The sequence below is a fragment of the Schistocerca cancellata genome, chromosome 1 (genome assembly GCF_023864275.1).
Source record: "Schistocerca cancellata isolate TAMUIC-IGC-003103 chromosome 1, iqSchCanc2.1, whole genome shotgun sequence".
Lineage (NCBI taxonomy): Eukaryota > Metazoa > Arthropoda > Insecta > Orthoptera > Acrididae > Schistocerca > Schistocerca cancellata.
Window position 1 is genome coordinate 263,313,844 of NC_064626.1, and position 26,487 is coordinate 263,340,330.

Below are 26,487 nucleotides of genomic sequence, written 5' to 3' on the forward strand. Positions count from 1 at the left end.
AAAACTGGTCGAACAGAAGTTTTGCAATTAATATCTCTCTTGCGTGAATTGACCTTGTCAGGATTCGTCCAACAAATGTGAGCCTGCACATTTGATTTCGACACAGTTACTTTCATGTCATCGTGTCCCTTTAAATCACTCCTCAAATACACCGTCAATCCAAAAAGCCTGAACACACGATTAATGAAATTAGATAAATGTTAAGATGGTTGTTTTAATGCGGTAGATGTTTTACGTAGCTTCACACCACTTGAGTGCAACGCACAGAAACTTCATACAACCATTTGAAACTGTCAGGAAAGTGTTTCTTTGGGATGTTTTTCAACTTGCACGTCAGTTAAGTTTGAATGTTGCTTACTTCGTGAAAACGTTTTCCATTGAAGAAATTTCCGCACTTGGTCGATTTGTGGTAGGTTCACACTGACAGCGCAAAAACTTATCACCGGTGACAATCATTTCCACAAAAGAATTCTCCGTGGTTTGCATTTCCATCACGCGTTTGGAATGGTATAGAGCAGTTATTCTGTTTGGCATTGATTAGGTAATTCCCCCTACGGTTTACACTTAGGTCACGCAGTATCCGCAAATTACGTCCCGGGGTTTTGTGGAGCTAGCACCCGACAGCATCCCAGATGTGTTACATCGGCCTCAAATCAGGTGGCCGAGATATCAACGGCAGCACACTATCATGTTCCTACAAGATATTGTTTCGACAACATGGCAAGACATAGGGGTCGTCTGCTTGCGTGCCCCATGTTCAACAGTGAATGCTGATACACACCTAAAATCTGTGCATGTACCAAAATTGTACTCTGTCAGGAGATGTGCCACCGCCTCCATCCTTAACGTTCCCTAATGAGGCATGATCCAACACTTTGTCGAGAGTTGGTGGCTTCACTGTTCTTCAATCACTTTCCACAGGTGCTCTCGACAGTAGAACACAAATAGTCGTCCAACTTCGCCGTTTCCGAGGTTTTCGTTCCCAAGGGCCAGTCCATAACATTCTACACGTTCCCTAAGTTGCTTACAAGGGAACCTCCCCATCACACCCCCCTCAGATTTAATTATAAGTTGGCACAGTGGATAGGCCTCGAAAAACTGAACACAGATCAATCGAGAAAATAGGAAGAAGTTTTGTGGAACTATGAAAAAAATAAGCAAAATATACAAACTGAGTAGTCCATGCGAAGATAGGCAACATCAAGGATGACCAGTGTTCAGGAGCGCCGTGGTCCCGTGGTTAGCGTGAGCAGCTGCGAATCGAGAGGTCTTTGGTTTAAGTCTTCCTTCGAGCGGAACATTTTATTTTTTCATTTTCAGACAATTATCAAAGTTCAGGCACTAACACATAATCAACATCGCTCTCCAAAATTCCAGGACTTGTTCAGATTTGCTTGGACATATGCAGGATTTGACGGTCTACACTCGGAAAAATTTGAAAACGTTAAAAACATATGTTTTGACAGAGCACAGGGAAAAGTGTGCGACTGTGAAACTGTTGGATTCATTTGTTGCAGTTTATGTGACAAACTCTTATGTTTTCATCACTTTTTTGGGAGTAATTCTCACATCCACAAGAAAACCTAAATCGGGCAATGTAGAAGAATCTTTTCATCCACAAGTTAGGTGGGTCGACAACATATTCCTGTCATATGACGCACATGCCCTCACCAGTGTCGTATACAATATATCAGACGTGTTTTCCTGTGGAGGAATCGGTCGACCTATGACCTTGCGATCAAATGTTTTCGGTTCCCATTGGTGAGGCACGTCCTTTCGTCTACTAATCGCACGGTTTGGCGGTGCGGTCGCAAAACACAGACACTAAACTTGTTATAGTGAACAGAGACGTCAATGAACGAATGGACAGATCATAACTTTGCAAAAATAAAGAAAACCTTTTCACTTGAGGGGAGACTTGAACCAACGACCTCTCGTTCCGTAGCTGCTCACTCTAACCACGGGACCACGGCGCTCCTGGGTCCTGAGCATCCTTGATGTTGCCTATCTTCGCATGGACTACTCAGTTTGTATATTTTCCTTGTTTTTTCATAGTTCCACAAAACTTCTTCCTGTTTTCTCGATTGATCTGTGTTCAGTTTTTCAAGGCCTATCCACTGTACCAACTTAAAACTAAATCTGAGGGGTGTGCGATGGGGAGGTTCCCTTGTTAGGTCTATGTCAGCGAATTTCCTCATTTGTGGTAAGTATCGTCTGAGATCCTATTACATGCTTTCCTTATCGCGTGATTAGGATGTGTCTCCTGATACATTATACCGATCCTAGCACTCAAGGTGTCCATTCTGCAACTCTTTCACCCACCCTCAAACACACACGCAAACTACAACAGAAAGAATGAACAATACCTTTATTCTTTACGTTCAAACTCACTTTAGATTTATAATAAGAACCTGCACACTGTGGAGGATGCAAACAACTAGCAAGACTGACCAAGCTGGTTCAAGCAAATTTTGCCGGCCCCGTTCGTCATTTAGAGGGGGCGGATACGTCATGAGCCTGGCGCTCTGCCAAGTTGGCAGCCCTGGCAGGCTGCCGGCCGCAGGTCGCGGCGGCACACCGCGCCTCTTTGTTTGCCTGTCAACCACGACCTCGTTATTAACTCGCACCCGGACAATGTACAGCGCGTGCTACTATGACGTTGGGCCGTCCTTCTTATGGAGCTATGGTGCAGGCTGGGAACGAGTAATGAGATTACTAATATCATCATCATTATTATTACTGCTATTAAACGTAGGAAAACTGCGTAAAAATGTAGCAGTTGTCACCTACGTTATTAGATCAGGTCGCCAATGCATTTCATCTTATCGCTGCAGAGTCGAAGAAGAGCCTTACATGCTAACAATGGTGACCGTTCATAGCATTCTAAGGAGGCGTCCGTCATTTATCTACCAGAATCAGTCTACAAAAATTATTATTTTTCCTGGCTATCGCTCTCATTCTGTTTCTCTGCTCCGTGTTTAGCCTGAGTTGGTAGCAATTGTGGTAGTATGTTGCTTCGATGTACAATAAATAGAAAAAGTTTGAGTGTCATGGTGTGATATCGTCACATATGGACGATTCTGTTAAGTGCACATGAAACACGTTCTTTGTGGGATAGATAGAATAGCGGTATAGTTGTGTTCGTTCTCACGCTTCAACAATGGTTATGACATCCAGTGAAATTACTATATTAGCCTCTTTGGTACCCTTTGGTAACGTCCGCTAGCAAGTAATCTGTGTTAGACGATCTGTGAACACCATCTAAGAGACGAAATAAAACATACCAGTAATACAGAGGGAAGGAAATGAGATTAGGATTTTTGATGGGATGTCCTTCATTCAGTTCCTAACACGTATTAAGTAAATCCTTTTTTTTCTTCCTTGTCGGAGAAGTAGCGTCTCGCGGCGAGGGCAGCGGTGGTGTGAGACGGGTGTTTTCATCGTTCTTCTGACCCATATGATGTACGCCACCGATCCCTCAGGACTACTTCCTCTTTACTAACTTATTCATCACAGAGTAATGTTTAGGCTCAGGGTACAATCTCTTTCTTCCCAAACCGAGAAATTTATTTATTCCCTTTTGTTATGGCACATTTTCCGACATCTTCTTCCTTCTTGTCCTCAGTTTTTTCCAAATATTCCTCACCTCGCCGTTTCTGTGGAGAAACAACTCATTTCTTATCAGTCCATTTAATTTTAACAGCCTTCTTTAACACTACAAGTCAAACACTTCGGTACTGTTCTTTTCAGTTTTTCTTTCAGTCCATGATTCACTTACATACAATGCCGTACTTCACATGTAGCCTTCCCCAAAGAAATGTATCCCGAAAGTAAAGCATATGTTTGATATAACTGGACTTTTCATAGCAAGGAATGCCCTCTTTTTTTCTGTACCAGTCTTGCTCTTATGCCCTTTCTGTTGTGCTGTTGTCGAATTTACTCCGAAGACTGGTTTGATGATGTTCTCCATGCTAATCTATACTGCAAAAGTCTTTCGTACCCTTATTACTACTGCATCCTGCGCCGATTGGTAACTGCTTACTGTAATCAAATATTGGTCTCACAGTGCAATTCTCACGGTAACATTTCCTTCCATTAATAAACTGAAGACTGCTTCATACCTTAGTATGCGATGTGTCAACCGATTTTTTCTTTTAGTCAAGTTCTTTTTTTCCTAAATAGATTCAGTACCAGTGCCTCATCACTTACGCTATTTACTCATGTGGTCTTGAGCGTTCTCCAGGGGCACCAAATACAACAAGTTTCGATTCCTTGCTGGTTTATAGTTCACATTTCACTTCTTTATGTTTATATCGTAAACTAACGCGTTCTTAAAAATGTTTTCCTTGCCAGTGCCATTAGAAAACCTTTCAGATCCAGACACGTAATACATGTCTTCTTTTCCCCCTATGACAACATCCACCTGATCATCAATCTCCCATCGTCCGCATACAGAAGTACTTCATTTGCGGGATATTTTAACTAAGATGATGCCGTTGCCATTTATCCATACAGCGGAGTTGCATGTCCTTGGTAAAATAACGGCTGTTGTTTCACTTTGCCTTCATAGCAAATTCCATAGCAAATAGCACAAGATCATACTAGTCAGTTATCCAGACAAATGCTCTCTAAGTGTAATAATGGCTGCTTACTTTCTTCAGGAACAATTTGTTGGTATGGCCTCTTCACAGATATCTACCCAACGTTGTTGTTCCTACTGTACGGCTTTCAATATCATTGATGTACATATGACATGCCTCCACAGCAAGGTTCATGGGTCGTGATGGGATGTCTAATTCCATTCAAAGCGCGAAGACTATAAACAGCAAAACAGCTCTAAGCATTCGACTCTTAGTCGATTAACAGTTTTTGCGAGTAACTGATTCAGGTACAGAAGGTGTCGCACTGTGATGGCAAGCGGAAAGAGTTGTCAGTGAAGCATGTTTTACATGTGGAGAAGGTAATGCCGGCAGTCCTTGGAGATTGTCTCCATTCGTTTTAATGCGAAAGAAGAGACTGAAATGTCTGGATAAGGAACTAAACATTTCTTCATTTTGTAAAAGCACTCCTCCGTCGCCAGCGAAAATACTGCACACAAGTTCGCTGGCACTGTACAAGGAGGTAGAAGAATTCAATGTCATTGGTGGTAGATGTTCCACTGCCATACTTAACTGGCAAAGAGAGGGGAGGTGGTGACGTGAAATTTCTGATGATCACACTATTGCACTAATAGCCTGGATTACGTTCCAAAGTCCCCCACAGTGCTTCACAGAGTGAGGGCTTGTGACACTATAATGGTGGCCCATCCATAAGATGTGGCATTATTGTCAGTGGACCCTTAGTGTTAGTCGAGATGAGTAGGCAATGTGTCGACAACAATTTTCCCCGCATCCTTCTCTCTCATCATCAAACGACACAACACCACAGTATACACACATATCCATTATAATCAACGTATACCCTTCGCACATAATCCTCACACAGGGTAAGGAAGGGGACACCATGTTCAGATGAAAAAAACCCTCTCAAGTCAGGCGGCTGAATCTACTCCTCGGCGCCACCTAACCAAAATGCAACAAAACTTTCTTTTCTGACTTACTTAGGAATCCCGTTATCTGGAGATCCATGTCTTGCAAAAGTAATCTATAGGATGATTTGAAACGTCCCCTTAGAAAAATTTATGAATTACTGTGCTGATAAACCTCTTACATTATTTGCTTTTCAAACAGCTGAGCAAAACTGAACGTACTCAAACATTCACTAAAGTGACACACAATATTTTTAGCGCAACGCAATCTGACTTTCAAAAATCCCTACAAAAGAATGTCCCTGACTAACATTAACCTATACGTTTCACAAATCAGTTTCCTCACAAAAATCTTGGTTACTCGAACTACTGCAATACAGCGAGCGCCACTACTGTCAGCTAAATAAAAGATTCAAACTACTGAAGGCACTAACTACTGACAGGCATAGTTAGCAAATGAAAGATTTTGATAGAGAACAAACAATGTATTCACCTTAATAGTGTTCAAGGGTCATAATATATAATATATAATATTATATAAGGGTCATAATATATTATATAATATATAATTTCAAAACTCCGCCATGTCTCTCCCCACATCCACCACTGCTGGCGGCTCACCTCCAACTGCGCAACGCTACGCGCTGCCCAACGCTACAATGACAGACAACCATGAAAACTAGCCACAGACTGCACACTAGAGTTGGGCAACACGATTCTTTTTCCCGATTCGATTCCCACGATTCCCACACATTGCGAATCGATTCCTACGATTCGTTCACGATTCATTCTAGTCTGCAATGGCACGATTCTTATGGAATACAAAAATTTCTACATCTTACTCACAGATGGCAGGACATGTCTGAAATTGACAATGGGGTTAGAATCGAACTGTGTCATGACAATATACGACAGAAATAGTTCATTTATGAGTAAACATGCATATGACGTTACAAGTCTGATTCTCGATTTATACTTGTAATGCCTTAACTGATGAAAGGTCACGTTTGATTTGATTGCATCTATTGTTTTATTTCAGTATGCCAGGAAAGAGGAGTTGATTTGTGCGAAAGGTGGTGCCAAATTACGTGGTACGCCAGTTTGGTTGTGTGGCTTGAACGTATCTAACTACAGACGTCTGTTTTATAGTAACGAAATCTAACAGTGAGGCAGACGTGGTTTGGCTCATATCATCCTATGTTTTTCTGTGCTAAGATGTCTTTCCAAGTCCACATCACCCTTGTAATTCATAACGCAGCTTACAGCCCTCCCACAAGACAAATTTAGCTTAACTTTCATTTCTTCTAAATACAAAGCATAGGTATTTTGCTTTTAATTTGTCTGAAAACTTGCGGCTGTCACTACTATTCACGTGAGAAGACGACACCGCCAAATGTCGGCTTGGTTTTCACGAGTAATATTACGGCCCACGAACTTCGTTTGCTCGTTCCGAGCTTGACAGCCATCTGGCGGTCGTAATCATTCGGCACGACTCGGCATGATTCGGAAGTTGCCTTCAAAGCATAGCGTACTAACTTGTAAAAATCGATGAATCGTTGGAACTTGGAATCGTCACGGCTCGGAAACACACAATCGTTCTTACGATTCTTTTGAACGACGATTCGTCCGTATCACGATTCGATTCTTGCGATTCTTTATTTAGAGTCGTTCAAATGAACGACTCGTTCACGAATCGCCACAACTCTACTGCACACAGCACAGCCAGTGATTTTCATACAGAGCGCTACGTGGCGTTACCAATATAAAAACCTAAACAGCCTACTTACAGATTTTTGTGTCGTTGCAGAACGCGATGCGCAGAAACCGTGGCTGCCAGACGACGAGGGCAGCGGCTTCAGCTCTGAAACAGAACTCGACGACGAAGACCTATTCCTGCAGCAGCGCAGGGCTGCGCGCCGAGGGGGCAAGGTAAGGTGCATCTCGATCAGAGTCAGAACGCTCCGCATATTTACCTTAACAATCCAGAATGGCCTAATCGAAACTGACGAAAACGAACTAGGTAACATATTTATACACCTCTCTCCCTTTTTCAAATATGGCAGTTAGATTTTCATCCAATGAACCACTTCGGCGTCATATTTACTTTTCAAACATACGTGTAAGTATACGTTATATGACTGCTAAGTGTGCGACAGACGGCACTTTTTATTGTACCAAACACTAAGCTTTCATCTTGTTCGATTCATACATGGACCACTGAAAGAATGGCCTTCGCGAAAGCCGATATTAGTCTATTTCTGGATTTAACATTTCTGGGAGTTCACTAGTTAGAATGCTGCAGAGTATTACCTGTTTCTGTCATGAAATCATATTATTACTATTATCTAAGCTATTTTTCACGTGTTATACAATTTTTTTTTAGAAATTGTCTGTTACGGATTATAAAATATTTACACAAACCCTCCTGCCAGTGAAAAGAACATGTGGTAATGTGCTTATCACTACCCCTTCAGTCTGGTATGAATTCAATAGGCTCGCGCAATATTCTGCTATGGAAAGTACAAGCGATCTCCTTCAGCTACAAACTGCAGTTGACAGTCCAGAGGCTGGATATGTTCTAACTCACACATGCTGGACAATTGGTTGGTGTCTTGCGTAAACAAACTGGTCACTAATGGTGTTATACAGTAACTGTTTAAGCGAAATTTATGACCAAATTATTTTAATGGCTATAATTTACGATCCACTACCATAACATGGCTACTGAACCCTTAATCCAGTCCCAGTAGCTCACTTGCACTGTTATTCATTATTTATTTACAACTAATTCACGATCCAGTGTCATAACAAACATGCCTTTTCATTGGAGATATTTTATGTTAATTATCATAATTTATGCATATATTGGGCACATGATGTACAACTCTGTACTTAGTTTGCTTTATTATAATTCCTATGTTGAATCACAATCTTTATTTCTAATCAGGTAATTAATTTCGACTTGTAATTATCATCTTCAGACCTAGAAAAATATAAGCACATAGAAATAGCCTAATTTAGAGATGCACTCCTAACTACATGAATGTAGACTGGGAAACACTATAAACAACTATATAACATATCCATACCTGATTATCATGCACTTTAAGTTTATGCAATGTTAGTAGTGCATCTGCAAATTAGGCTACATCTATGTGCTTGTATTCCTCTAGGCCTGAAGATGTTCATCACTGACCGAAATTAATTACTTGACTGCAAATAAATAATGTGATTCAATACTGGAATTATAATAAATCAAGCATTTTTTTTTTTTTAATATCTGGAAACTTCTTCGCGACTGTGACATAACTTGTGTATTTCGTGTGATACTATTTATTCTCGCACTTGTCCACTCTTGCAGTCTTCGGAGCTGTGTGGATGATATTTTTCCGAAAGGAGATAGTATGTGGCCAGACTCATACATTCTGCACAAAAACTTGAATAGCGTTTGGTTGCCACTTCCTCCAATTATTTTAGAATTTCTGATGTAATATTGTTGATCCCTTCCGCTTTATTTGATCTAAAGTCTTCCAAAGCTCTTTTAAATACTGATTCTAATATTTGATAACTTATCTCTTATAAATCGAATCCTTTCACTTCTTCTATCACATCAGACTTATCTCCCCCCACATAGAAACCTTCATTGTATTGTTTGCATGTATTCGCTCTCTCCTCTGCATTTAACAACAGAATTCCTGTTTCACTCTTGATGTTGCCGCCCTTGATTCTAATTTCACCGGATGTTGTTTCTATTTGTCTATATGCTAAGTCTGTCCTTCCATCAATCATTTCTTCTTCAATTTTTTCTCATTTTTCCTGCAGCCATTTCGTCTTAGCGCCCCTACACTTCCTATTTATTTCATATTTCATTCCTCAGCGAGAGTATTTCGGTATTCATGAATTTATCTGAGCATTTTTGCACTCTTAAGTTGGAGAAATTGCTTTTTCAATGACTATCTGTTATCAAAAGACCAATCAGAACTTTTATTTCTACACTACCATATTTTCTACAATTCTTCTCAACTTCCTTTTCGTTATATTTCCTTCAAGCCATTATTTTCTCTCTAACACGTGAAGAAATATATAGTTCAGATGCTTCTTTTGGTGTTATAACAGTTTTGAAAGGAAAGCTTGACTGTATCAACTTGAGATTTTATTATATTATGTTCCCTTTAATTTGTTTCCTACCGTGGCATTTAATTCCATTCAAATCGATTACATCTAAGTAACACAATTTCAGTATTTTAATATTGTTGGTATCATCTTCTAGGTTAAAAATATCTGCTACATTACGGGATGCATTCAAGTTCTAAGGCCTCCGATTTTTTTTCTCCGGACTCGAAAGAGATAGAAACATGCGCATTGTTTTAAAATGAGGCCGCCTTCATTGTCAATACGTCCCAGAGATGGCAGCACTGTATGGCAGATGGAATTATACCGCCAGCAGCGAGAATGAGAGCTGTTTTAAATACTTAAAATGGCGACGTTTTCCTTACTTGACAGCGTGCAATCATTCGTTTTCTGAATTTGCGTGGTGTGAAACCAATTGAAATTCATCGACAGTTGAAGGAGACATGTGGTGATGGAGTTATGGATGTGTCGAAAGTGCATTCGTGGGTGCGACAGTTCAATGAAGGCAGAACATCGTGTGACAACAAACCGAAACAACCCCGGGCTCGCACAAGCCAGTCTGACGACATGATCGAGAAAGTGGAGAGAATTGTTTTGGGGGATCGCCAAATGACTGTTAAACAGATCGCCTCCAGAGTTGGCATTTCTGTGGGTTCTGTGCACACAATCCTGCATGACAACCTGAAAATGCGAAAAGTGTCATCCAGGTGGGTGCCACAAATGCTGATGGACGACCACATGGCTGCCCGTGTGGCATGTTGCCAAGCAATGTTGACGCGCAATGACAGCATGAATGGGACTTTCTTTTCGTCGGTTGTGACAATGGATGAGACATGGATGCCATTTTTCAATCCAGAATCAAAGCGCCAGTCAGCTCAATGGAAGCACACAGATTCACCGCCACCAAAAATATTTCGGGTAACCGCCAGTGCTGAAAAAACGATGGTGTCCATGTTCTGGGACAGCGAGGGCGTAATCCTTACCCATTGCGTTCCGAAGGGCACTACGGTAACAGGTGCATCCTACGAAAATGTTTTGAAGAACAAATTCCTTCCTGCACTGCAACAGAAACGTCCGGGAAGGGCTGTGTGTGTGCTGTTTCACCAAGACAACGCACCCGCATATCGAGCTAACATTACGCAACAGTTTCTTCGTGATAACAACTTTGAAGTGATTCCTCATGCTCCCTACTCTCCTGACCTGGCTCCTAGTGACTTTTGGCTTTTTCCAACAATGAAAGACACTCTCCGTGGCCGCACATTCACCAGCCATGCTGCTATTGCCTCAGCGATTTTCCAGTGGTCAAAACAGACTCCTAAAGAAGCCTTCGCCGCTGCCATGGAATCATGGCGTCAGCGGTGTGAAAAATGTGTACGTCTGCAGGGCGATTACGTCGAGAAGTAACGCCAGTTTCATCGATTTCGGGTGAGTAGTTAATTAGAAAAAAAATCGGAGGCCTTATAACTTGAATGCACCTCGTATATGTATCACTTACTTCCTGACAACACTTACCTTTTTTTCTTCTCTGTCTTTATGTTTATAATTCGATATGATGTCAGAATCTTCATCACTGAAATCGCTAAGATCATCAGATTCTTCCAATATTGGAAGAACTTCTTCATCTGTCAATTTTCTCGAAGTCATGTTCTAAGACCAACAGCTAATATGGTTTACATCTACCAGATATCACTCAATACTGTGGGATCTTCAATGAACTATAATTGAAGTAAATAAATAAGAAGTCTATAAAACGAGTCTGAGTTACTTGGGTCAAGCATCAAGCATGAATATATTCGAAAATTAATTTCGTTACTAAAAGACAATATTAAATCTAAGTACTTATCATTTACAGGAGCAAAACATAATGCTTTTAGAATAGTTAATGACGAAATCGTAGTATAAATATTTACAACTAATAAAAATGTAAAGTAATGAGACTCTGAGACTCACCTTAGACGGTCTAGGAGTAATGGCTAGTAGATATGGAGACTATAATATCTGAAGAACAGAATGGTTTTGGGTTAGGACGCACATGTATTGATGGGGTTTTCATGTCATGAAATCTGACAGAAAAGTCAATTGCCAGATGAACAGAAACTCACTGAGTATTCGTGGGTTTCCTCAAAGCCCATGATACGGTACGACAAAACAGTCTGTGGATGCATATGTGGATTAGTGGTTGTGTCAACTACTTAAGTCAAAGTAGTTAAACAGATCTATGAAGACGATGTGTGTTACATCAAAGTAGGACATACAGCGTCACCAGGGTTTCCTGTTGCAAAAGGGCTACACCAAAGATGTGTAATGGCACCAGTGTTATTTAATAATTTCTACGTATGAGGCGCTTAAAACTTCCAGGAGCAAATGTGAAGGCATGGGAGTCCCTGTGTGGGACGGAATCTTGTACACACTGCTCTGTGCAGCTGACTAATTCATAGCAGCAAGAGACCTGGATAATACTGAGGACATGGTTGGGAAATTATAAGAGGAATATGAAAAAGGGGGCTCACAATTAGCTTGAAAGAACCAAATTACCTTATGGTTGGTTTGAACATTACAGGCGATGTGGAGGTTGGACGCAGTAAGAGCAAGGGATGTAAGTTTTTTAAGTGTCTGGGTCTATGAAGTCACCAAACAGAGAAAGTGAAGATGATGTAAATAATAAATCCGAGCAGTGCAAAAGGACCACCAACAACTTAACTTGGTCTTTTGACTAGTAAAACAGCAAAAAGGACCACAAAGGCGAAATGTTGTTCAGTTGCTGAAGAGTGGTATGTACAGAGCAGAAAAGTGGGTAGTAAATAAGCACCAGGTAATCAACGTGCTCGCACTAAAGATAGACTTTTGAAGGCGATGTTTTGGGTTTTCCAAGTTGGACTGTGTAACAAATACTACCATAAGAAAGGCTATGGGTGTCGCTAAATCAATAATAAAAACAGTGAAGACGAAATGTATAGAATGGTATAGCCTTCAAAACACGATGGACTGCTGCTGATGATGGCAGTGGACCACGGAAGAAAGGAAAACGCATAGGCGACGTGGGAGCAGCTATGGCCAAGCTGTCCAGGATGTGAGAAATGTCAGAGTCCTACTAGGGGAGACTGGATAATCAGAGGAAGTGGAATAAAGGGCGGGAGAAACGGCATGAGCTGTAGAATACTTGCAGTATGACGATGATAAAAAGCAGTATGTTATAGTGGTAAGGACAATAAATTTGGTAACAAACTGGATTCAAAATAAACATATCACCTAGAGGGAGAGGGGGAATGGAGATAGGAGGGAGGTCATAAAACAGAGGTGTGGTTGGAGAAGTGGGAGGGGATAAGATATTATCCTGCTCCCTTGTGACCCAGATGCAAAAGTAGTGAGAATCGCGCCAGAGAAGGCTTAGTTTCTATACTTTTACCCTCTACAGCTTTCACTAGTATCGTGGAAGTTATTTCCAGATGTGTTAACAGTTGTCCTGTGTCCTTTGTGTGTACGAACGTGAACTATGTACAACGACACAGAGCTACACTGAACAAAATATTAGTCATACTATGCTCATATAATCCGTAAATCGAAAAAACAGTGGCTGTAACAACCATATCAAACAATAACTTGCACAAGAGGCAAGTTCAGTGAACATTTTGATTGTAATAGTGCAACAAAAATGAGACTCATTGTACACCTGCAGCAATAAAATAATCAAACAAATATGTAGTCAACAGTAAAACTCGAAATCTAAACTAAAAATCTGTCACAGTACTCAAAAGGATACATGTGCCATGCGTAATAAAGCCATATACAAACAGAAAACATGGATAGCTCATCGTTGCAGCATGTAATTGGTCGACAGCGAAATAAAAGGTTTGTGTATCGACTAGTACTTACATGACTGCTCATAGCATTAACATAACGTATCGCTGCCTATACCCGCACAGGTCGAAACAAAAGTGGCAAGAAGAAGTGACGGTGGTGTGCAAATGTATACAGTTACATAGATCAACATACAAAAAGAATATATGCTACCAGAGCTAAAATTGAGTGTAAAAAAGCAGTATAATAACTAAAGATATTTGACAAACAAATCAAATTATATAAGAAACGTGGGCCAGGAAATGGTGTCAGTGTTAGTTACAAGAAAATTACATAAAGAACATGCGACAGGAGTACGTTTGGTTACCACGAAAAGAAATTTAAAATTACTGTATTGACAACACATCATATTACATAATCAAGTTTACAGCAACGGTGAGAAGACAGATCGCACAATACGGAGACCACATCATGTGACTTGAAGGTGAATCAACTGCCAGTTGTACGTGAGGTGTAGAAAACTGGAGGAATATAGCAGTAGAAGCACACAGTACTTGGACTAGAAATTTTGTTGTGTATCGTTAACACAACACGATAAATTTATTTTTATTGTAGTTCCTCAAAACTACTAAAGAAATAGTTCTGATTAAGCTTTCTTACCCATACAAGCTGTGCTCAGGTACATTTTTAAGATTCTCGGTAGGTGTGAGCGGCTGCCACCTAGGGTTTTGCAGAAGTGGGGTGGGGAGGGGGGGGGGAAGTTGTCATAGCAGGAACTTTCGCCATTCTATTCTCTCATGTGTCAATGACGCACTACTCCGTGATCAAGCCACAGGGGGGCGTGAAACAGAAACACTAAAGGAAACATGAGATCTCTTTGCCACCACAGATCAAGTTCAAATTTCGTTAAATGGTTTTAAACAATCCCTACTGGTTCCAGCTTGCACACAAGAGCAAAAACTGCGGTCTCGCCAAAGGAGTGCTATCTTGTCAATGCGGATGCAGACCCACTGTGTCCGAAGAGAAGGGTTTGAACATCCTAGGGTGTCAGTATCGAAAGTTTTCAAAAGGTCATCGATCTGCGAACTGTAGTTTTAGACCACGAAATGTGTTGGAATCAAAGTTCCATGGAAAGGCGCAGTTCCGCTGACACTTTTCCTGCCATCCGTTGAGGCCTTTTAGTTAAGATTCTGCGTGGCGGTGGGTCTGAAATGTTTTCCTGGGCCACACATAAGAAAACCTGTTGATTTTAAAGCTGAGCGTCGTGATTCTGACCTCCATAGCAGAGGCGTCAAACGAACGCGTGAAATGTGGGTAACAGGGGCTGTGATGACCTCTCAGTTTTGTGACACTTTCACGGTGGCGTTGGGCAGACTGTCTGTGAAATTTAGTGCCAATCCGAAGTCATTAATCTACTTTACAAGCCACATCTGGCCGGTTTTCGTACTTGTCGACACCTTGTCGTCTGAAGCGTCGTCCAGCCAAAGTATTTTTATCATCACAGAGGAAAATTTTACGCACCTTTGAGGCAAATTTCAGACACATGCGTCAGAATGGGAGACAAGTACGGGGTTTCGAAACAGTGATCCCTTAATTCGGTTGTACAGTGCATTTTATTGAGAAACCCATTTCTATTTCCAAAGTGAAAATTATTTTACGATGCATAGCACATCATAGTGATGCAAAATTACTGAAGTAAACCTCGTTACCCTAAAATAAATTTGGAGCATCATTCATGTAACGATGGTAATATACTGTTTTCTCTTTTAAGGTGTCGTATTTTTATAGAATTAATTTTCGAGTTCATTCGCCATTAAATTTAAAATGATTATGAGATAATGACAGATCAAGTAATTCAGCCAATTCAGTGACTTTACCAGTAACGTGTTACGTGCAATAGCAGATTGTTCTTAGTAGTGTCCAGATAATTTTCCATCAGAACACTAGTATCTAAACGATCAATGTCAAGTAATAATAATTGAGCTCTATTCAGTAATTTAAGGTCTGTTAAAGTTTTAGTAAGTTTCTATTTTTTCTCTCAGAAGAGTTTCGAAAAACATGGCCTCTTTCGACTTACTATTCAGTGCTTTGTTTAGCTTCTATTATGGACATTTAGTATTATTAACAAGTGACCTAATTTATCTTTCTTTCTTATGAACACACTTATGACTCTGCTACGTTTACTGAAGGTTGCTGGGATTCACCATTTTCACAGATCTCCTTTCATAATCAGCAAATAGGAAAACGGTATTATCTATTTTTCATTTGAGGTTGTTGTGGAACGTCCCTGCAGGATCCTCTTTTATTTCGATGACCTTTTTACGTTATAAGTTTGACTAAATTTTTATTACGCTCGATATGTTCTTCCTTTTGAATACTTTCACAGCTTTTGGTTTTTACTATTTACTATGTATTTGATTCTTTTTTTCCTACACTTGTAGAGCCAGTCTCATTTGTGTTGTTTTGTTACAACCAAACTTTTCACTGAAGTTGCCTCTTATACAAGGCACGTTGTGGTTATTATTGACACATCCGCTTTCTGTCGAACTGTCATCCTATACGAGGATTGCAAGTTCAATACTTCTTTGTTTGGTATAACACTGCGTAGGTGCAAGCACTATATGTTCAGAGAATACTGAGGATGATGCTCATTCCGGACTTTATATGGTGACATTTTTACCATGTGTGCTCAGTTATTCCCTCTGTATTTGTGTATCCCTTCAGACACTGTAAGCTTGAAGATCATTCTGTAACAAGTAATTTTTCCCAAGGTGACTTTCTTCTTTGTGTGTGTGTGTGTGTGTGTGTGTGTGTGTGTGTGTGTGTGTGTGTGTGTGTGTGTTTGTGTGTCTGTGCTTATTCGCAGATAGTAGGTTTGTTACATTGACAACTGAAACTACTTATCACATTTCCAAATCTACACTCCTGGAAATTGAAATAAGAACACCGTGAATTCATTGTCCCAGGAAGGGGAAACTTTATTGACACATTCCTGGGGTCAGATACATCACATGATCACACTGACAGAACCACAGGCACATAGACACAGGCAACAGAGCATGCACAATGTCGGCACTAGTACAGTGTATATCCACCTTTCGCAGCAATGCAGGCTGCTATTCTCCCATGGAGACGATCGTAGAGATGCTGGATGTAGTCCTGTGGAACGGCTTGCCATGCCATTTCCACATGGCGCCTAATTGGACCAGCGTTCGTGCTGGACGTGCAGACCGCGTGAGACGACGCTTCATCCAGTCCCAAACATGCTCAATGGGGGACAGATCCGGAGATCTTGCTGGCCAGGGTAGTTGACTTACACCTTCTAGAGCACGTTGGGTGGCACGGGATACATGCGGACGTGCATTGTCCTGTTGGAACAGCAAGTTCCCTTGCCGGTCTTGGAATGGTAGAACGATGGGTTCGATGACGGTTTGGATGTACCGTGTACTATTCAGTGTCCCCTCGACGATCACCAGTGGTGTACGGCCAGTGTAGGAGATCGCTCCCCACACCATGATGCCGGGTGTTGGCCCTGTGTGCCTCGGTCGTATGCAGTCCTGATTGTGGCGCTCACCTGCACGGCGCCAAACACGCATACGACCATCATTGGCACCAAGGCAGATGCGACTCTCATCGCTGAAGACGACACGTCTCCATTCGTCCCTCCATTCACGCCTGTCGCGACACCACTGGAGGCGGGCTGCACGATGTTGGGGCGTGAGCGGAAGACGGCCTAACGGTGTGCGGGACCGTAGCCCAGCTTCATGGAGACGGTTGCGAATGGTCCTCGCCGATACCCCAGGAGCAACAGTGTCCCTAATTTGCTGGGAAGTGGCGGTGCGGTCCCCTACGGCACTGCATAGGACCCTACGGTCTTGGCGTGCATCCGTGCGTCGCTGCGGTCCGGTCCCAGGTCGACGGGCACGTGCACCTTCCGCCGACCACTGGCGACAACATCGATGTACTGTGGAGACCTCACGCCCCACGTGTTGAGCAATTCGGCGGTACGTCCACCCGGCCTCCCGCATGCCCACTATACGCCCTCGCTCAAAGTCCGTCAACTGCACATACGGTTCACGTCCACGCTGTCGCGGCATGCTACCAGTGTTAAGGACTGCGATGGAGCTCCGTATGCCACGGCAAACTGGCTGACACTGACGGCGGCGGTGCACAAATGCTGCGCAGCTAGCGCCATTCGACGGCCAACACCGCGGTTCCTGGTGTGTCCGCTGTGCCGTGCGTGTGATCATTGGTTGTACAGCCCTCTCGCAGTGTCCGGAGCAAGTATGGTGGGTCTGACACACCGGTGTCAATGTGTTCTTTTTTCCATTTCCAGGAGTATATATATGTTCGCTATCTAGGTAATTAAAAGATTTTTTAAATTTTAAAGAATTTCATTCGTGCTAGTAGTCATTACTTTCCTCTTTCATCGGTTTACTCTCAGGCCACACTCGGTGCTCAGTGGACTGTTCATACTACACAGAATAACATGCAGCAGTTGTTTGAATTCATTGCAGATAGCATCGCTCTCAACAGATTTTATACTCTTTCATCCTGATTTCTAATCCAGTTCTTGAACCTGTATTTTGTCTCTGTCAATGCTTCTTCGATGTACAGCTTGAACAGACGGGGACAAAGACAGCAACCCTGTCCAACATCCCTTTTTAATTCGAGCACTTCGTTCTTCGTCTTCCATTCTTACTGTTCCTGCTTCCATTCCTAAGTCAGAACTGCCTCTCTTGTGCGTGTACCTTCCCTTGCGCGAAACCGATCGTCACCTAAGAGATGCACTGTTTCCATCTCCACTGATTTGTAAATCTCTCTTGCCAGCAACTTGTATGCACGAAGTGTTAGATAAATTATTTTATAGTTAACGCAGTCTTTTTTCCTTTTCAGTATTCGGAATCGTGTGTGTTATATTTTCCCGGGAATCGGATGGTACGTCTCCAGTAGCATACATTCTACACATCAACATGATGGTCGATTGATTGCCTTTTTTCCAAATGATTTTAGAAATTCTTCTGCCTTATTTAACTGAAGTCTACCAACAGCTTTATCATTCTTTGACAACATTATTGTATCCGCCATGTTACCTCATCGACCCTTATATTTTCTTCTGTTACGTCAGCCTACCGTCTCTGCCACTTCTAGAGGCATTATCTTTATTCTTCCCACGTATCCACTCTTTTCTCTGCGTTTAAATAGTGGAATTACTCTTGCACACTTACTGTTGGTACCTTCGATTTTAATTCATCTATTGATGTTCTGACTTTTCTATGCAGAATCTGTCCTTACTACAAACATTATTCTTCTTCGAATAGTTCGTACACTGAAGAGCCAAAGAAACTGGTACACCTGCCTAATGTCGTGTAGGCCCCCGGCCAGCACGCAGAAGTGCCGCCACACGACGTGGCATTGACTCGACTAATGTCTGAAGTAGTGCTGGAGGGAACTGACACCATGAATATTGCAGGGCTGTTCATAAATCGGTAGGAGTACGAGGTCGTGGAGATCTCTTCTGGAGAGCATGTTGAAAGGCATCCAAGATATGGTCAATAATGTCCATGTCTGTGGAGGTTGATGGACAGCGAAAGTGTTCAAACTCAGAAGTGTCTTCTTGAGGCCACTCTGTAGCAATTTTGAACGTGTGGTACGTCACCTTGTCTTGCTTGAATTGTCCAAGTCCGTCGGAAGGCACAATGGACATGACTGGATGTAGGTGTTCAGACAGCATGCTTACGTACGGGTCACCTGTCAGAGTCTGATCTAGACGTATCAGGGGTCCCATATCATTCCAACTGCACACGCCGTGCACCGTTGCAGATCCTCCACCAGCTTGAACAGTCACCTGCCCACATGTAGGGTCCATGGATTCATGAGGTTGTTTCTATACCCATATATGTCCATCCGCTCGATACAATTTGAAACGGGACTCATCCGACCAGGTGACATGTTTCCACTCATCAACAGTCCAATGTCGATGTTGACAGTCCCTGCGAGGTGCTAAGCTTTGTGTCGTGCAGTCATCAAGGGTACACGAGTTGATCGTCGGTTCAGAAAGACCATATCGATGATGTTTCGTTGAATGGTTCTCAAGCTGACACTTGCTGATGGCCCAGCATGGAAATCTGCTGAAATTTTTCAGATGCCGTGCACTTCTGTCACGTTGAATGATTCTCTTCAGTCGTTGTTGCACCCGTTCTCGCAGGATCTTTTCCCACCCGCATCGATGTCGGAGATTTGATGTTTTACCGGATTGCTGATATTCACGATACACTTGTAATACGGTCGTAGGGGGAAACCCCCACTTCATCGCTATTTCGGAGATGCTGTGTCCCATCGCTCGATGCGCCAACTGTAACACCACGTTCAGACTCATTTAAATCTTGGTAACCCGCCACTGGTAACAGCAGTGACCGATCTAACAGCTGCGCCAGGCACTTGACTTACGAGAGGCGTTGCCGACTGCAACGCCGTATTCTGCCTGTTTACATATCTCTGTATTTGAATACGATTGCCTATACAAATTTCTTTGGTGCTTCAGTGTATTTTTGCTGTAACCATTTCGCTTTAGCACCCCTTTATCTCTTATTTGTTCCATTCCAAACTGAATATTACTATATCCCTGTCTTTCCCTCAACATTTTTGCATATTTTTCTTACCTCAATGAGCTGCAGTATTTTTTCTGTTAACCGCGGTTTCTTCGCAGCCACCTTTTTGTTCCAAGATCTTTCTGTTCAACTTCCGTGATTAGCCTTTCTATATATATCCGCTCCTCTTTAACAGAAATGCAGACTGTGGTTTTCGTCACTGCAGTATCTACAGCCTCTTAGAATTTAAAACGCACCTCATCATTGCTCAGCACTTTTTGTTTCCCAGTTGATTCTCTTAAACCTAAATCTATTCTTCATTATTACTGAATTGTGTTCTGAGATTTTATACGGCCTACAGTCCAGTATTTAGGTTTTTAACTCCTGTCTGGTCATTATGTAATCCAGCTGATATATTATCTTGACAGCAGGTCTTTTCCAAGTATACCTTTTGAACTTTTGAATTTTGGACAGTGCATGCGGTATTACTAGCTGAATTTTACAGAAAAACTCTATTACATTTTTTCGTCTCTCATTCCTGCTACCGAGCCCATATTCTCACGTAAGTCTTTGCTCTTTCCCGTTTCCTACTACAGCGTGCCGATCCTCCGTAATTATTAGATTATCATCTCTCTTTACAGTCTGAGTTATTCATTCAGTGCTGTCATACGCCCTCTGTATCCGTACGTCTTGTGCCTGAGACGTCGGTATGTATACCTGAATTATTTTTATTGGTGTTGGTTTGCTACAGGTACTGATGAGAACAGTGCTTACTGAACTGTTCGAGATACTTTACTTTTTGTCTTACCTTCCTATTCAAAGAGATTTCCACTCCCCTTGTACCATTTTCAGTGCTGTTATTATTATCTAGCATTTTTGTGACAGTACATATTATCTTCTTGTAGTCCACTAAAACTATACTGAGCCTTCACATTTCCCTTCTAAGGATTTCTAGTTTCAGTGCCACATTCAGACTTCTGACTTTCCACATTCCCACTAGTAGAAGCTTATGTTAGTTAATTAATCTTTCTCTCTTGGTCACCTCCACCATGGCAGTCCTCTCTAATCCGAATCTTTTGGCAGTGAAGTGATCACATGTGACCTTTTTCAATTACAAGTCAGATGTCTTATGGATATATGTTGAGTGACTTACTGTAGTGCTTTCCATTTCCTTCTGCATCCTCATAACATTGATCGTGATTGATTCTTCCGCCTTTTAGGGGCACTTTACACTGTAAAGGCAAAGGGGTGCCCTTAATCTCTTCCACCCCTCCGCTCTGCTTTGACAACGCCGTTGGAAAACTAGGGTTAGATTACACTTTACACCGAATGTGTTCCGCCGCTATTGCTTAGGATTTGTATTCAGAATTTAACGAGTGGGCTAAGACGTTTTGACTGCTAGTTGAAGACGTTACGCCGACACCATCGTGACAAAATGTAAGACTACAAACGGATAAATAATACTGATGTACTCATCTGTTTATTAGTAAAAGTCCGCTAAGTCTCGGGACGGAGTGATTTACGAATGAGAAGATATTTTGTACATAGTCTTATGGAATCGAACAGTGATCTATTGAAGGTAACAGCATCTTCTTTAAGATGTTTGTGCTCTCCTTTCCCCAAGGCCTCATGTCCCTGCACATAAAGCGATAGTTTGCCTACTAGTACGCAGAATCTGTTGTTTTCCACTTCCAGTTAAAAAGAAACCAAATGGAATCACATTACTAATAATATTATCGTTAATCATGTCACTACTGCTAATCATAAAACAATTCTTAATTTCACAGGGAGGGCGGACGCCAGGGCGACGCAAAAACGTCGATTGGCTGCAGCTACAAGGTCAGTGGTAATTGCATTATGTGTAGAGGTGCACTAATATCACCTATTCTCAGAAGTGACTGAAATAATATGAGCCGTAACGTTTTGCGGGACTATACACTTAGCAACATGTTTTCTCATAGTTCTTTTTAATGTAATGTCGCAGAACGTAGTGTCGGAACATACAGTCAGAGCTTTGTTCATCAGCCAGCGATCAACTAACTTAAGGGTGAAGGGGTTAGTCTTCACAACACATTAGGACATATAAAAATCTTTTGAGACTGGAACTCAAAAAAGATTTGCGGTTTCCTGAATAAAGAAAGAAATGGAGATACTGTAGAGGAATTCACTAACTGAGTATCACCGGCAATACGTAAGGGAGAAATGCAGAGAGACGAAATCGTGCGAGAAGAGCGATTATAGTTTCTTGTGTTTACTGTCTCACTTGTCACTTGAGAAAGTGATCAGGAAGGCAACAGTAAAAGGAAACTCATGAGTTCTGTCAACCGAATGTGATAGAGTCAATCGTGAGGAAAGTAGAGAAGATATAAACCTTATTAACTATTAGTTCGATTTAAAGATAAATTAACAGGAAGACAAATCGGTTAAGTCTGTCATAAACTCGTCTAGCGACGAAGATGTCAAGGAGCAGAGGCTCTTTTGGAAATAAACCGTAATCCATGGTGAACGGAAAGGTATAAACTGTAAGATTTCCTGTGCCGCAGGAGTGTGGAAGAAACGAAAACTGAAATAAATGTAATAAGAATAATAATTATTGATACTATACGCCGCAAATGAACATATACACACAGGAGACAAAAGTCCTGGCGTACCTTCTAATACCGTGTCCGATTTCCTTTTGCCAGGCGTAGTGCAGAAACTTGACATGGCATGGATTCAACAATTCGTTGGAAATACCATACAGAAATATTGAGCCATTTGCCCGTATAGTTGTCCATAATTGCGAAAATGATTCCGCTGCAGGATTTTGTGTACAAGCTGACCTTTTGATTCTGTTCAATAAATGTTCGCTGTTATTGTTGTTGTGGTCTTCAGTCCTGAGACTGGTTTGATGCAGCTCTCCATGCTACTCTATCCTGTGCAAGCTGCTTCATTTCCCCGTACCTACTGCAACCTACATCCTTCTGAATGTGCTTAGTGCATTCATCTCTTGATCTCACTCTCCGCTTTTGACCCTCCACGCTGCCCTCCAATACTAAATTGGTGATCCCTTGATGCCTCAGAACATGTCCTACCAACCGATCCCTTCTCCTAGTCAAGCTGTGCCACAAACTCCTCTTCTCCCCAATTCTGTTCAATACCTCATTAGTGATGTGATCTACCCATCTAATCTTCAGCATTCTTCTGTAGCACCACATTTCGAAAGCTTCTATTCTCTTCTTGTCTAAACTATTTATCGTCCATGTTTCACTTGTATACATGGCTACACTCCATACAAATACTTTCAGAAACGACTTCCTGCTACTTAAATCTATACTCGATGTTAACAAATTTCTCTTCTTCAGAAACGCTTTCCTTGCCATTGCCAGTCTACATTTTATATCCTTTCTACTTCGACCATCATCAGTTATTTTGCTCCCCAAATAGCAAAACTCCTTTACCACTTTAAGTGTCTCATTTCCTAATCTAATTCCCTGAGCATCACCCGACTTAATTCGACTACATTCCATAATACTCGTTTTGCTTTTGTTGATGTTCGTCTTATATCTTCCTTCCAAGACACTATCCAGTCCGTTCAACTGCTCTTCCAATGTCATCGGCGAACATCAAAGTTTTTATTTGTTCCCCATGGATTTTAATACCTACTCCGAATTTTTCTTTTGTTTCCTTTACTGCTTGCTCAATATACAGATTGAATAACATCGGGAAGAGGCTACAACCCTGTCTCACTCCCTCCCCAACCACGGCTTCCCTTTAATATTCCTCGACTCTTATAACTATTATCTGGTTTGTGTACAAATTGTAAATAGCCTTTCGCTCCCTGGATTTTACCCCTGCCACCTTCAGAATTTGAAAGAGAGTATTCCAGTCAACATTGTCAAAAGCTTTCTTTAAGTCTACAAATGCTGGAAACGTAAGTTTGCCTTTTCTTAATATAGCTTCTAAGATAAGTCGTAGAGTCAATATTGCCTCACGTGTTCCTATATTTCTACGGAATCCAAACTAATCTTCCCCGAGGTCAACTTCTATAGTTTTTCCATTCGTCTGTAAAGAATTCGCGTTAGTATTTTGCAGCCGTGACTTATTAAACTGATAGTTTCGAAGAATTGCGAAATCAGTCGCACGAATTGTCCAGAATGATATTCAATTTTGGCCCGTTGGCATGGAGCATTGTCAGTCAGAAAAATTCCATCGTTGATTGGGAACCTAAAAAACAGAATAAGAGGGTGCAAATGGTATCCACGTAGCTTAACATAGCCATTTCCAGTTGATGATAAGTTTAGTTGGACCAGAGCATTCGATTCCATATACACCAGGCTCAACCAAGAATTGCGCCCGGTGGGCGTGGCCGGAGGCCGCGGGCGCAAGGCAGTGTAGTTCAGCGCCTCGCACGCGACCATGTGTCGCTAGTGTCGGCATAGGTGTGAGAGAGAAAGCTACGGAGCTACTGAGACTGCACAGCACTGCTCTGCCCTGGACTGTCCCGTCCTCAGATCAAATGTAAACAGAATAACAGAAGAAGCGTAGGACTGTAAATGTGGTCAATGCGCGGTAAAAGAAGCAAACCATTTACTGTTTCAAAATTGGCTCTGAGCCCTATGGGACTTACTTCTGAGGTCATCAGTCCCCTAGAACTTAGAACTACTTAAACCTACTTAACATAAGGACACCACTCACATCCATGCCCGAGGCAGGATTTGAACTTGCGGCCGTAGCGGTCGCGCGGTTCCAGACTGTAGCGCCTAGAACCGCTCCGCCACTCTTGCTGGCAAAACCATTTACTGTTTAGGTAATTACTACGCAAAGCTTTAGAAAACTATATACAAAACAAGAATCGAGGAACAGCTTAGTAGTTTTCTGATTCTATTAGTATTGCACATGCACACTCATCACATGTACAGGAGGCGTCTTCTAAAAAATATGTCAGTGTCTTAAATGAACTAGTGGCATAAATATCCTATTTGAGAAATAATTTTACGTAAGGGATATAGAGTCTCATTCTTCTTATTAGCAGTTACACGTAAATACTCTTTTTTTTGTTGTACTCTGTGCTACAGCTTTTTGTATCCATTTTCAGAGTTTAGGCACGGGATCCTTAGTTTGCGTTTTGTATGCAATAATTTTAACTGATCAACTTATTGAAAAAATAAAATTAGGGTTGTAAAGACCTTTAATCTTTATTCTCAACATTGTTAAAGAAGACAATATTATTATTTTAGACATTTTTCTTTTTCGAGGAAATGATTATGTCCAGGTTTGGTACAATATTACGGGAGCCTGCTAACCTCAAAGAATTAATCAAATTATTATCGCTAAGTAGTGGACTGTTCATAGTTTTAGCACGCTTTAAAACGAAGAAAAAGGCTCAGAAATAAACGTGGAACCAAACATTAGAGAACTTTGGCGGCGTGTTGGTGCAAAAGAGGATACTTCTCTCGTCGAAAACAACTGTGAAAGACATCCGAAGTTCTACACATAAGAAATCGGTGCTTCACGCGTATATCGCACTGCAGTCAATCAGCTTTAGCTGAAATACTTGTGAAACTTCCTCTACCTGAAGGATAAACGGGCCAACAAATATATTTCAGGCCGCTTGAAGGTCACTCATCTCAAACTGTTTCAAACTGTTCTTGTTATTCTCAAACGATTTGAGCGTAATCTAAAAAAATCCACATCTACTTTAACGCTGTATAATGCAGAGAACTGTCTACAAATCTTCTCGCGCAACTGTTTTTCCCACAAAATAAGGGTTTTTTTTCAAATGCTTGAATCGTCTGCACTAAATCCACAACAGGATGATTTTCGCCTTGAAGTGGATGTTTACAGTATTTAAATCACCAGTTGGGTCACTCAAAGCCAGATTCGCCACCCACTCGGCATCACGAAGTAATTCGTCTGGACGTCCTTTCATTTACAAAAAGGTGTTGATTTCGTCCCTCAAGGAGAAAAACCGATGAAGCCCTTCCCCCCGCTCAGCCATCTTGCTTGGGCGTGGTAGGGATATCAGCCAGAAATACACTAAATTGGCGATGTGTGACTCCATGCGAGAGATGATAATTAATCATTGGAACAACTGTGTCCATAACATTTTTTATGGTGACAATCTTCACACTAAGGGACTCCTGGTGTATCAGACAATGGACTGCCACGAATAAGGAACAGCTGACATCAGCCATTTTTGACCTGACGTAACCCAGGAATCCAGTGCGTGACTCTCGTAGCACCAACCGTTATTACATTGGTCAGGCGTTCCCATTTTAAACCCACTGACTCCAACACGTTTTCACTGGTAGAAAAATATCCAAGCCCATGATTGTGTCTTTTAATGATATAAGGTCGAGAAATTCTTCGGTGGCACACAGATTGTTGTTGGCACTCCGCATGAGTATGACGAGCTGAGATACGTCCCCAACGTCCATGGACTCTTCAAGAGCGATAGAA

At 41.7% G+C, this 26,487-nt stretch overlaps 1 protein-coding gene across 2 annotated transcripts in view; it reads left to right on the forward strand.

Annotated features, from left to right (window-relative positions):
- LOC126170827 (serine/arginine repetitive matrix protein 1-like) overlaps window positions 1-26,487 on the forward strand; it is a 594,764-nt gene that overhangs the window by 500,117 nt on the left and 68,160 nt on the right. For both annotated transcript variants that reach the window (XM_049920751.1, XM_049920754.1), the window contains exons 6-7: window positions 7,335-7,456; window positions 21,834-21,885. In XM_049920751.1, coding sequence (XP_049776708.1) covers window positions 7,335-7,456; window positions 21,834-21,885 — 174 coding nt within the window. The remainder of the gene's footprint in view (window positions 1-7,334; window positions 7,457-21,833; window positions 21,886-26,487) is intronic.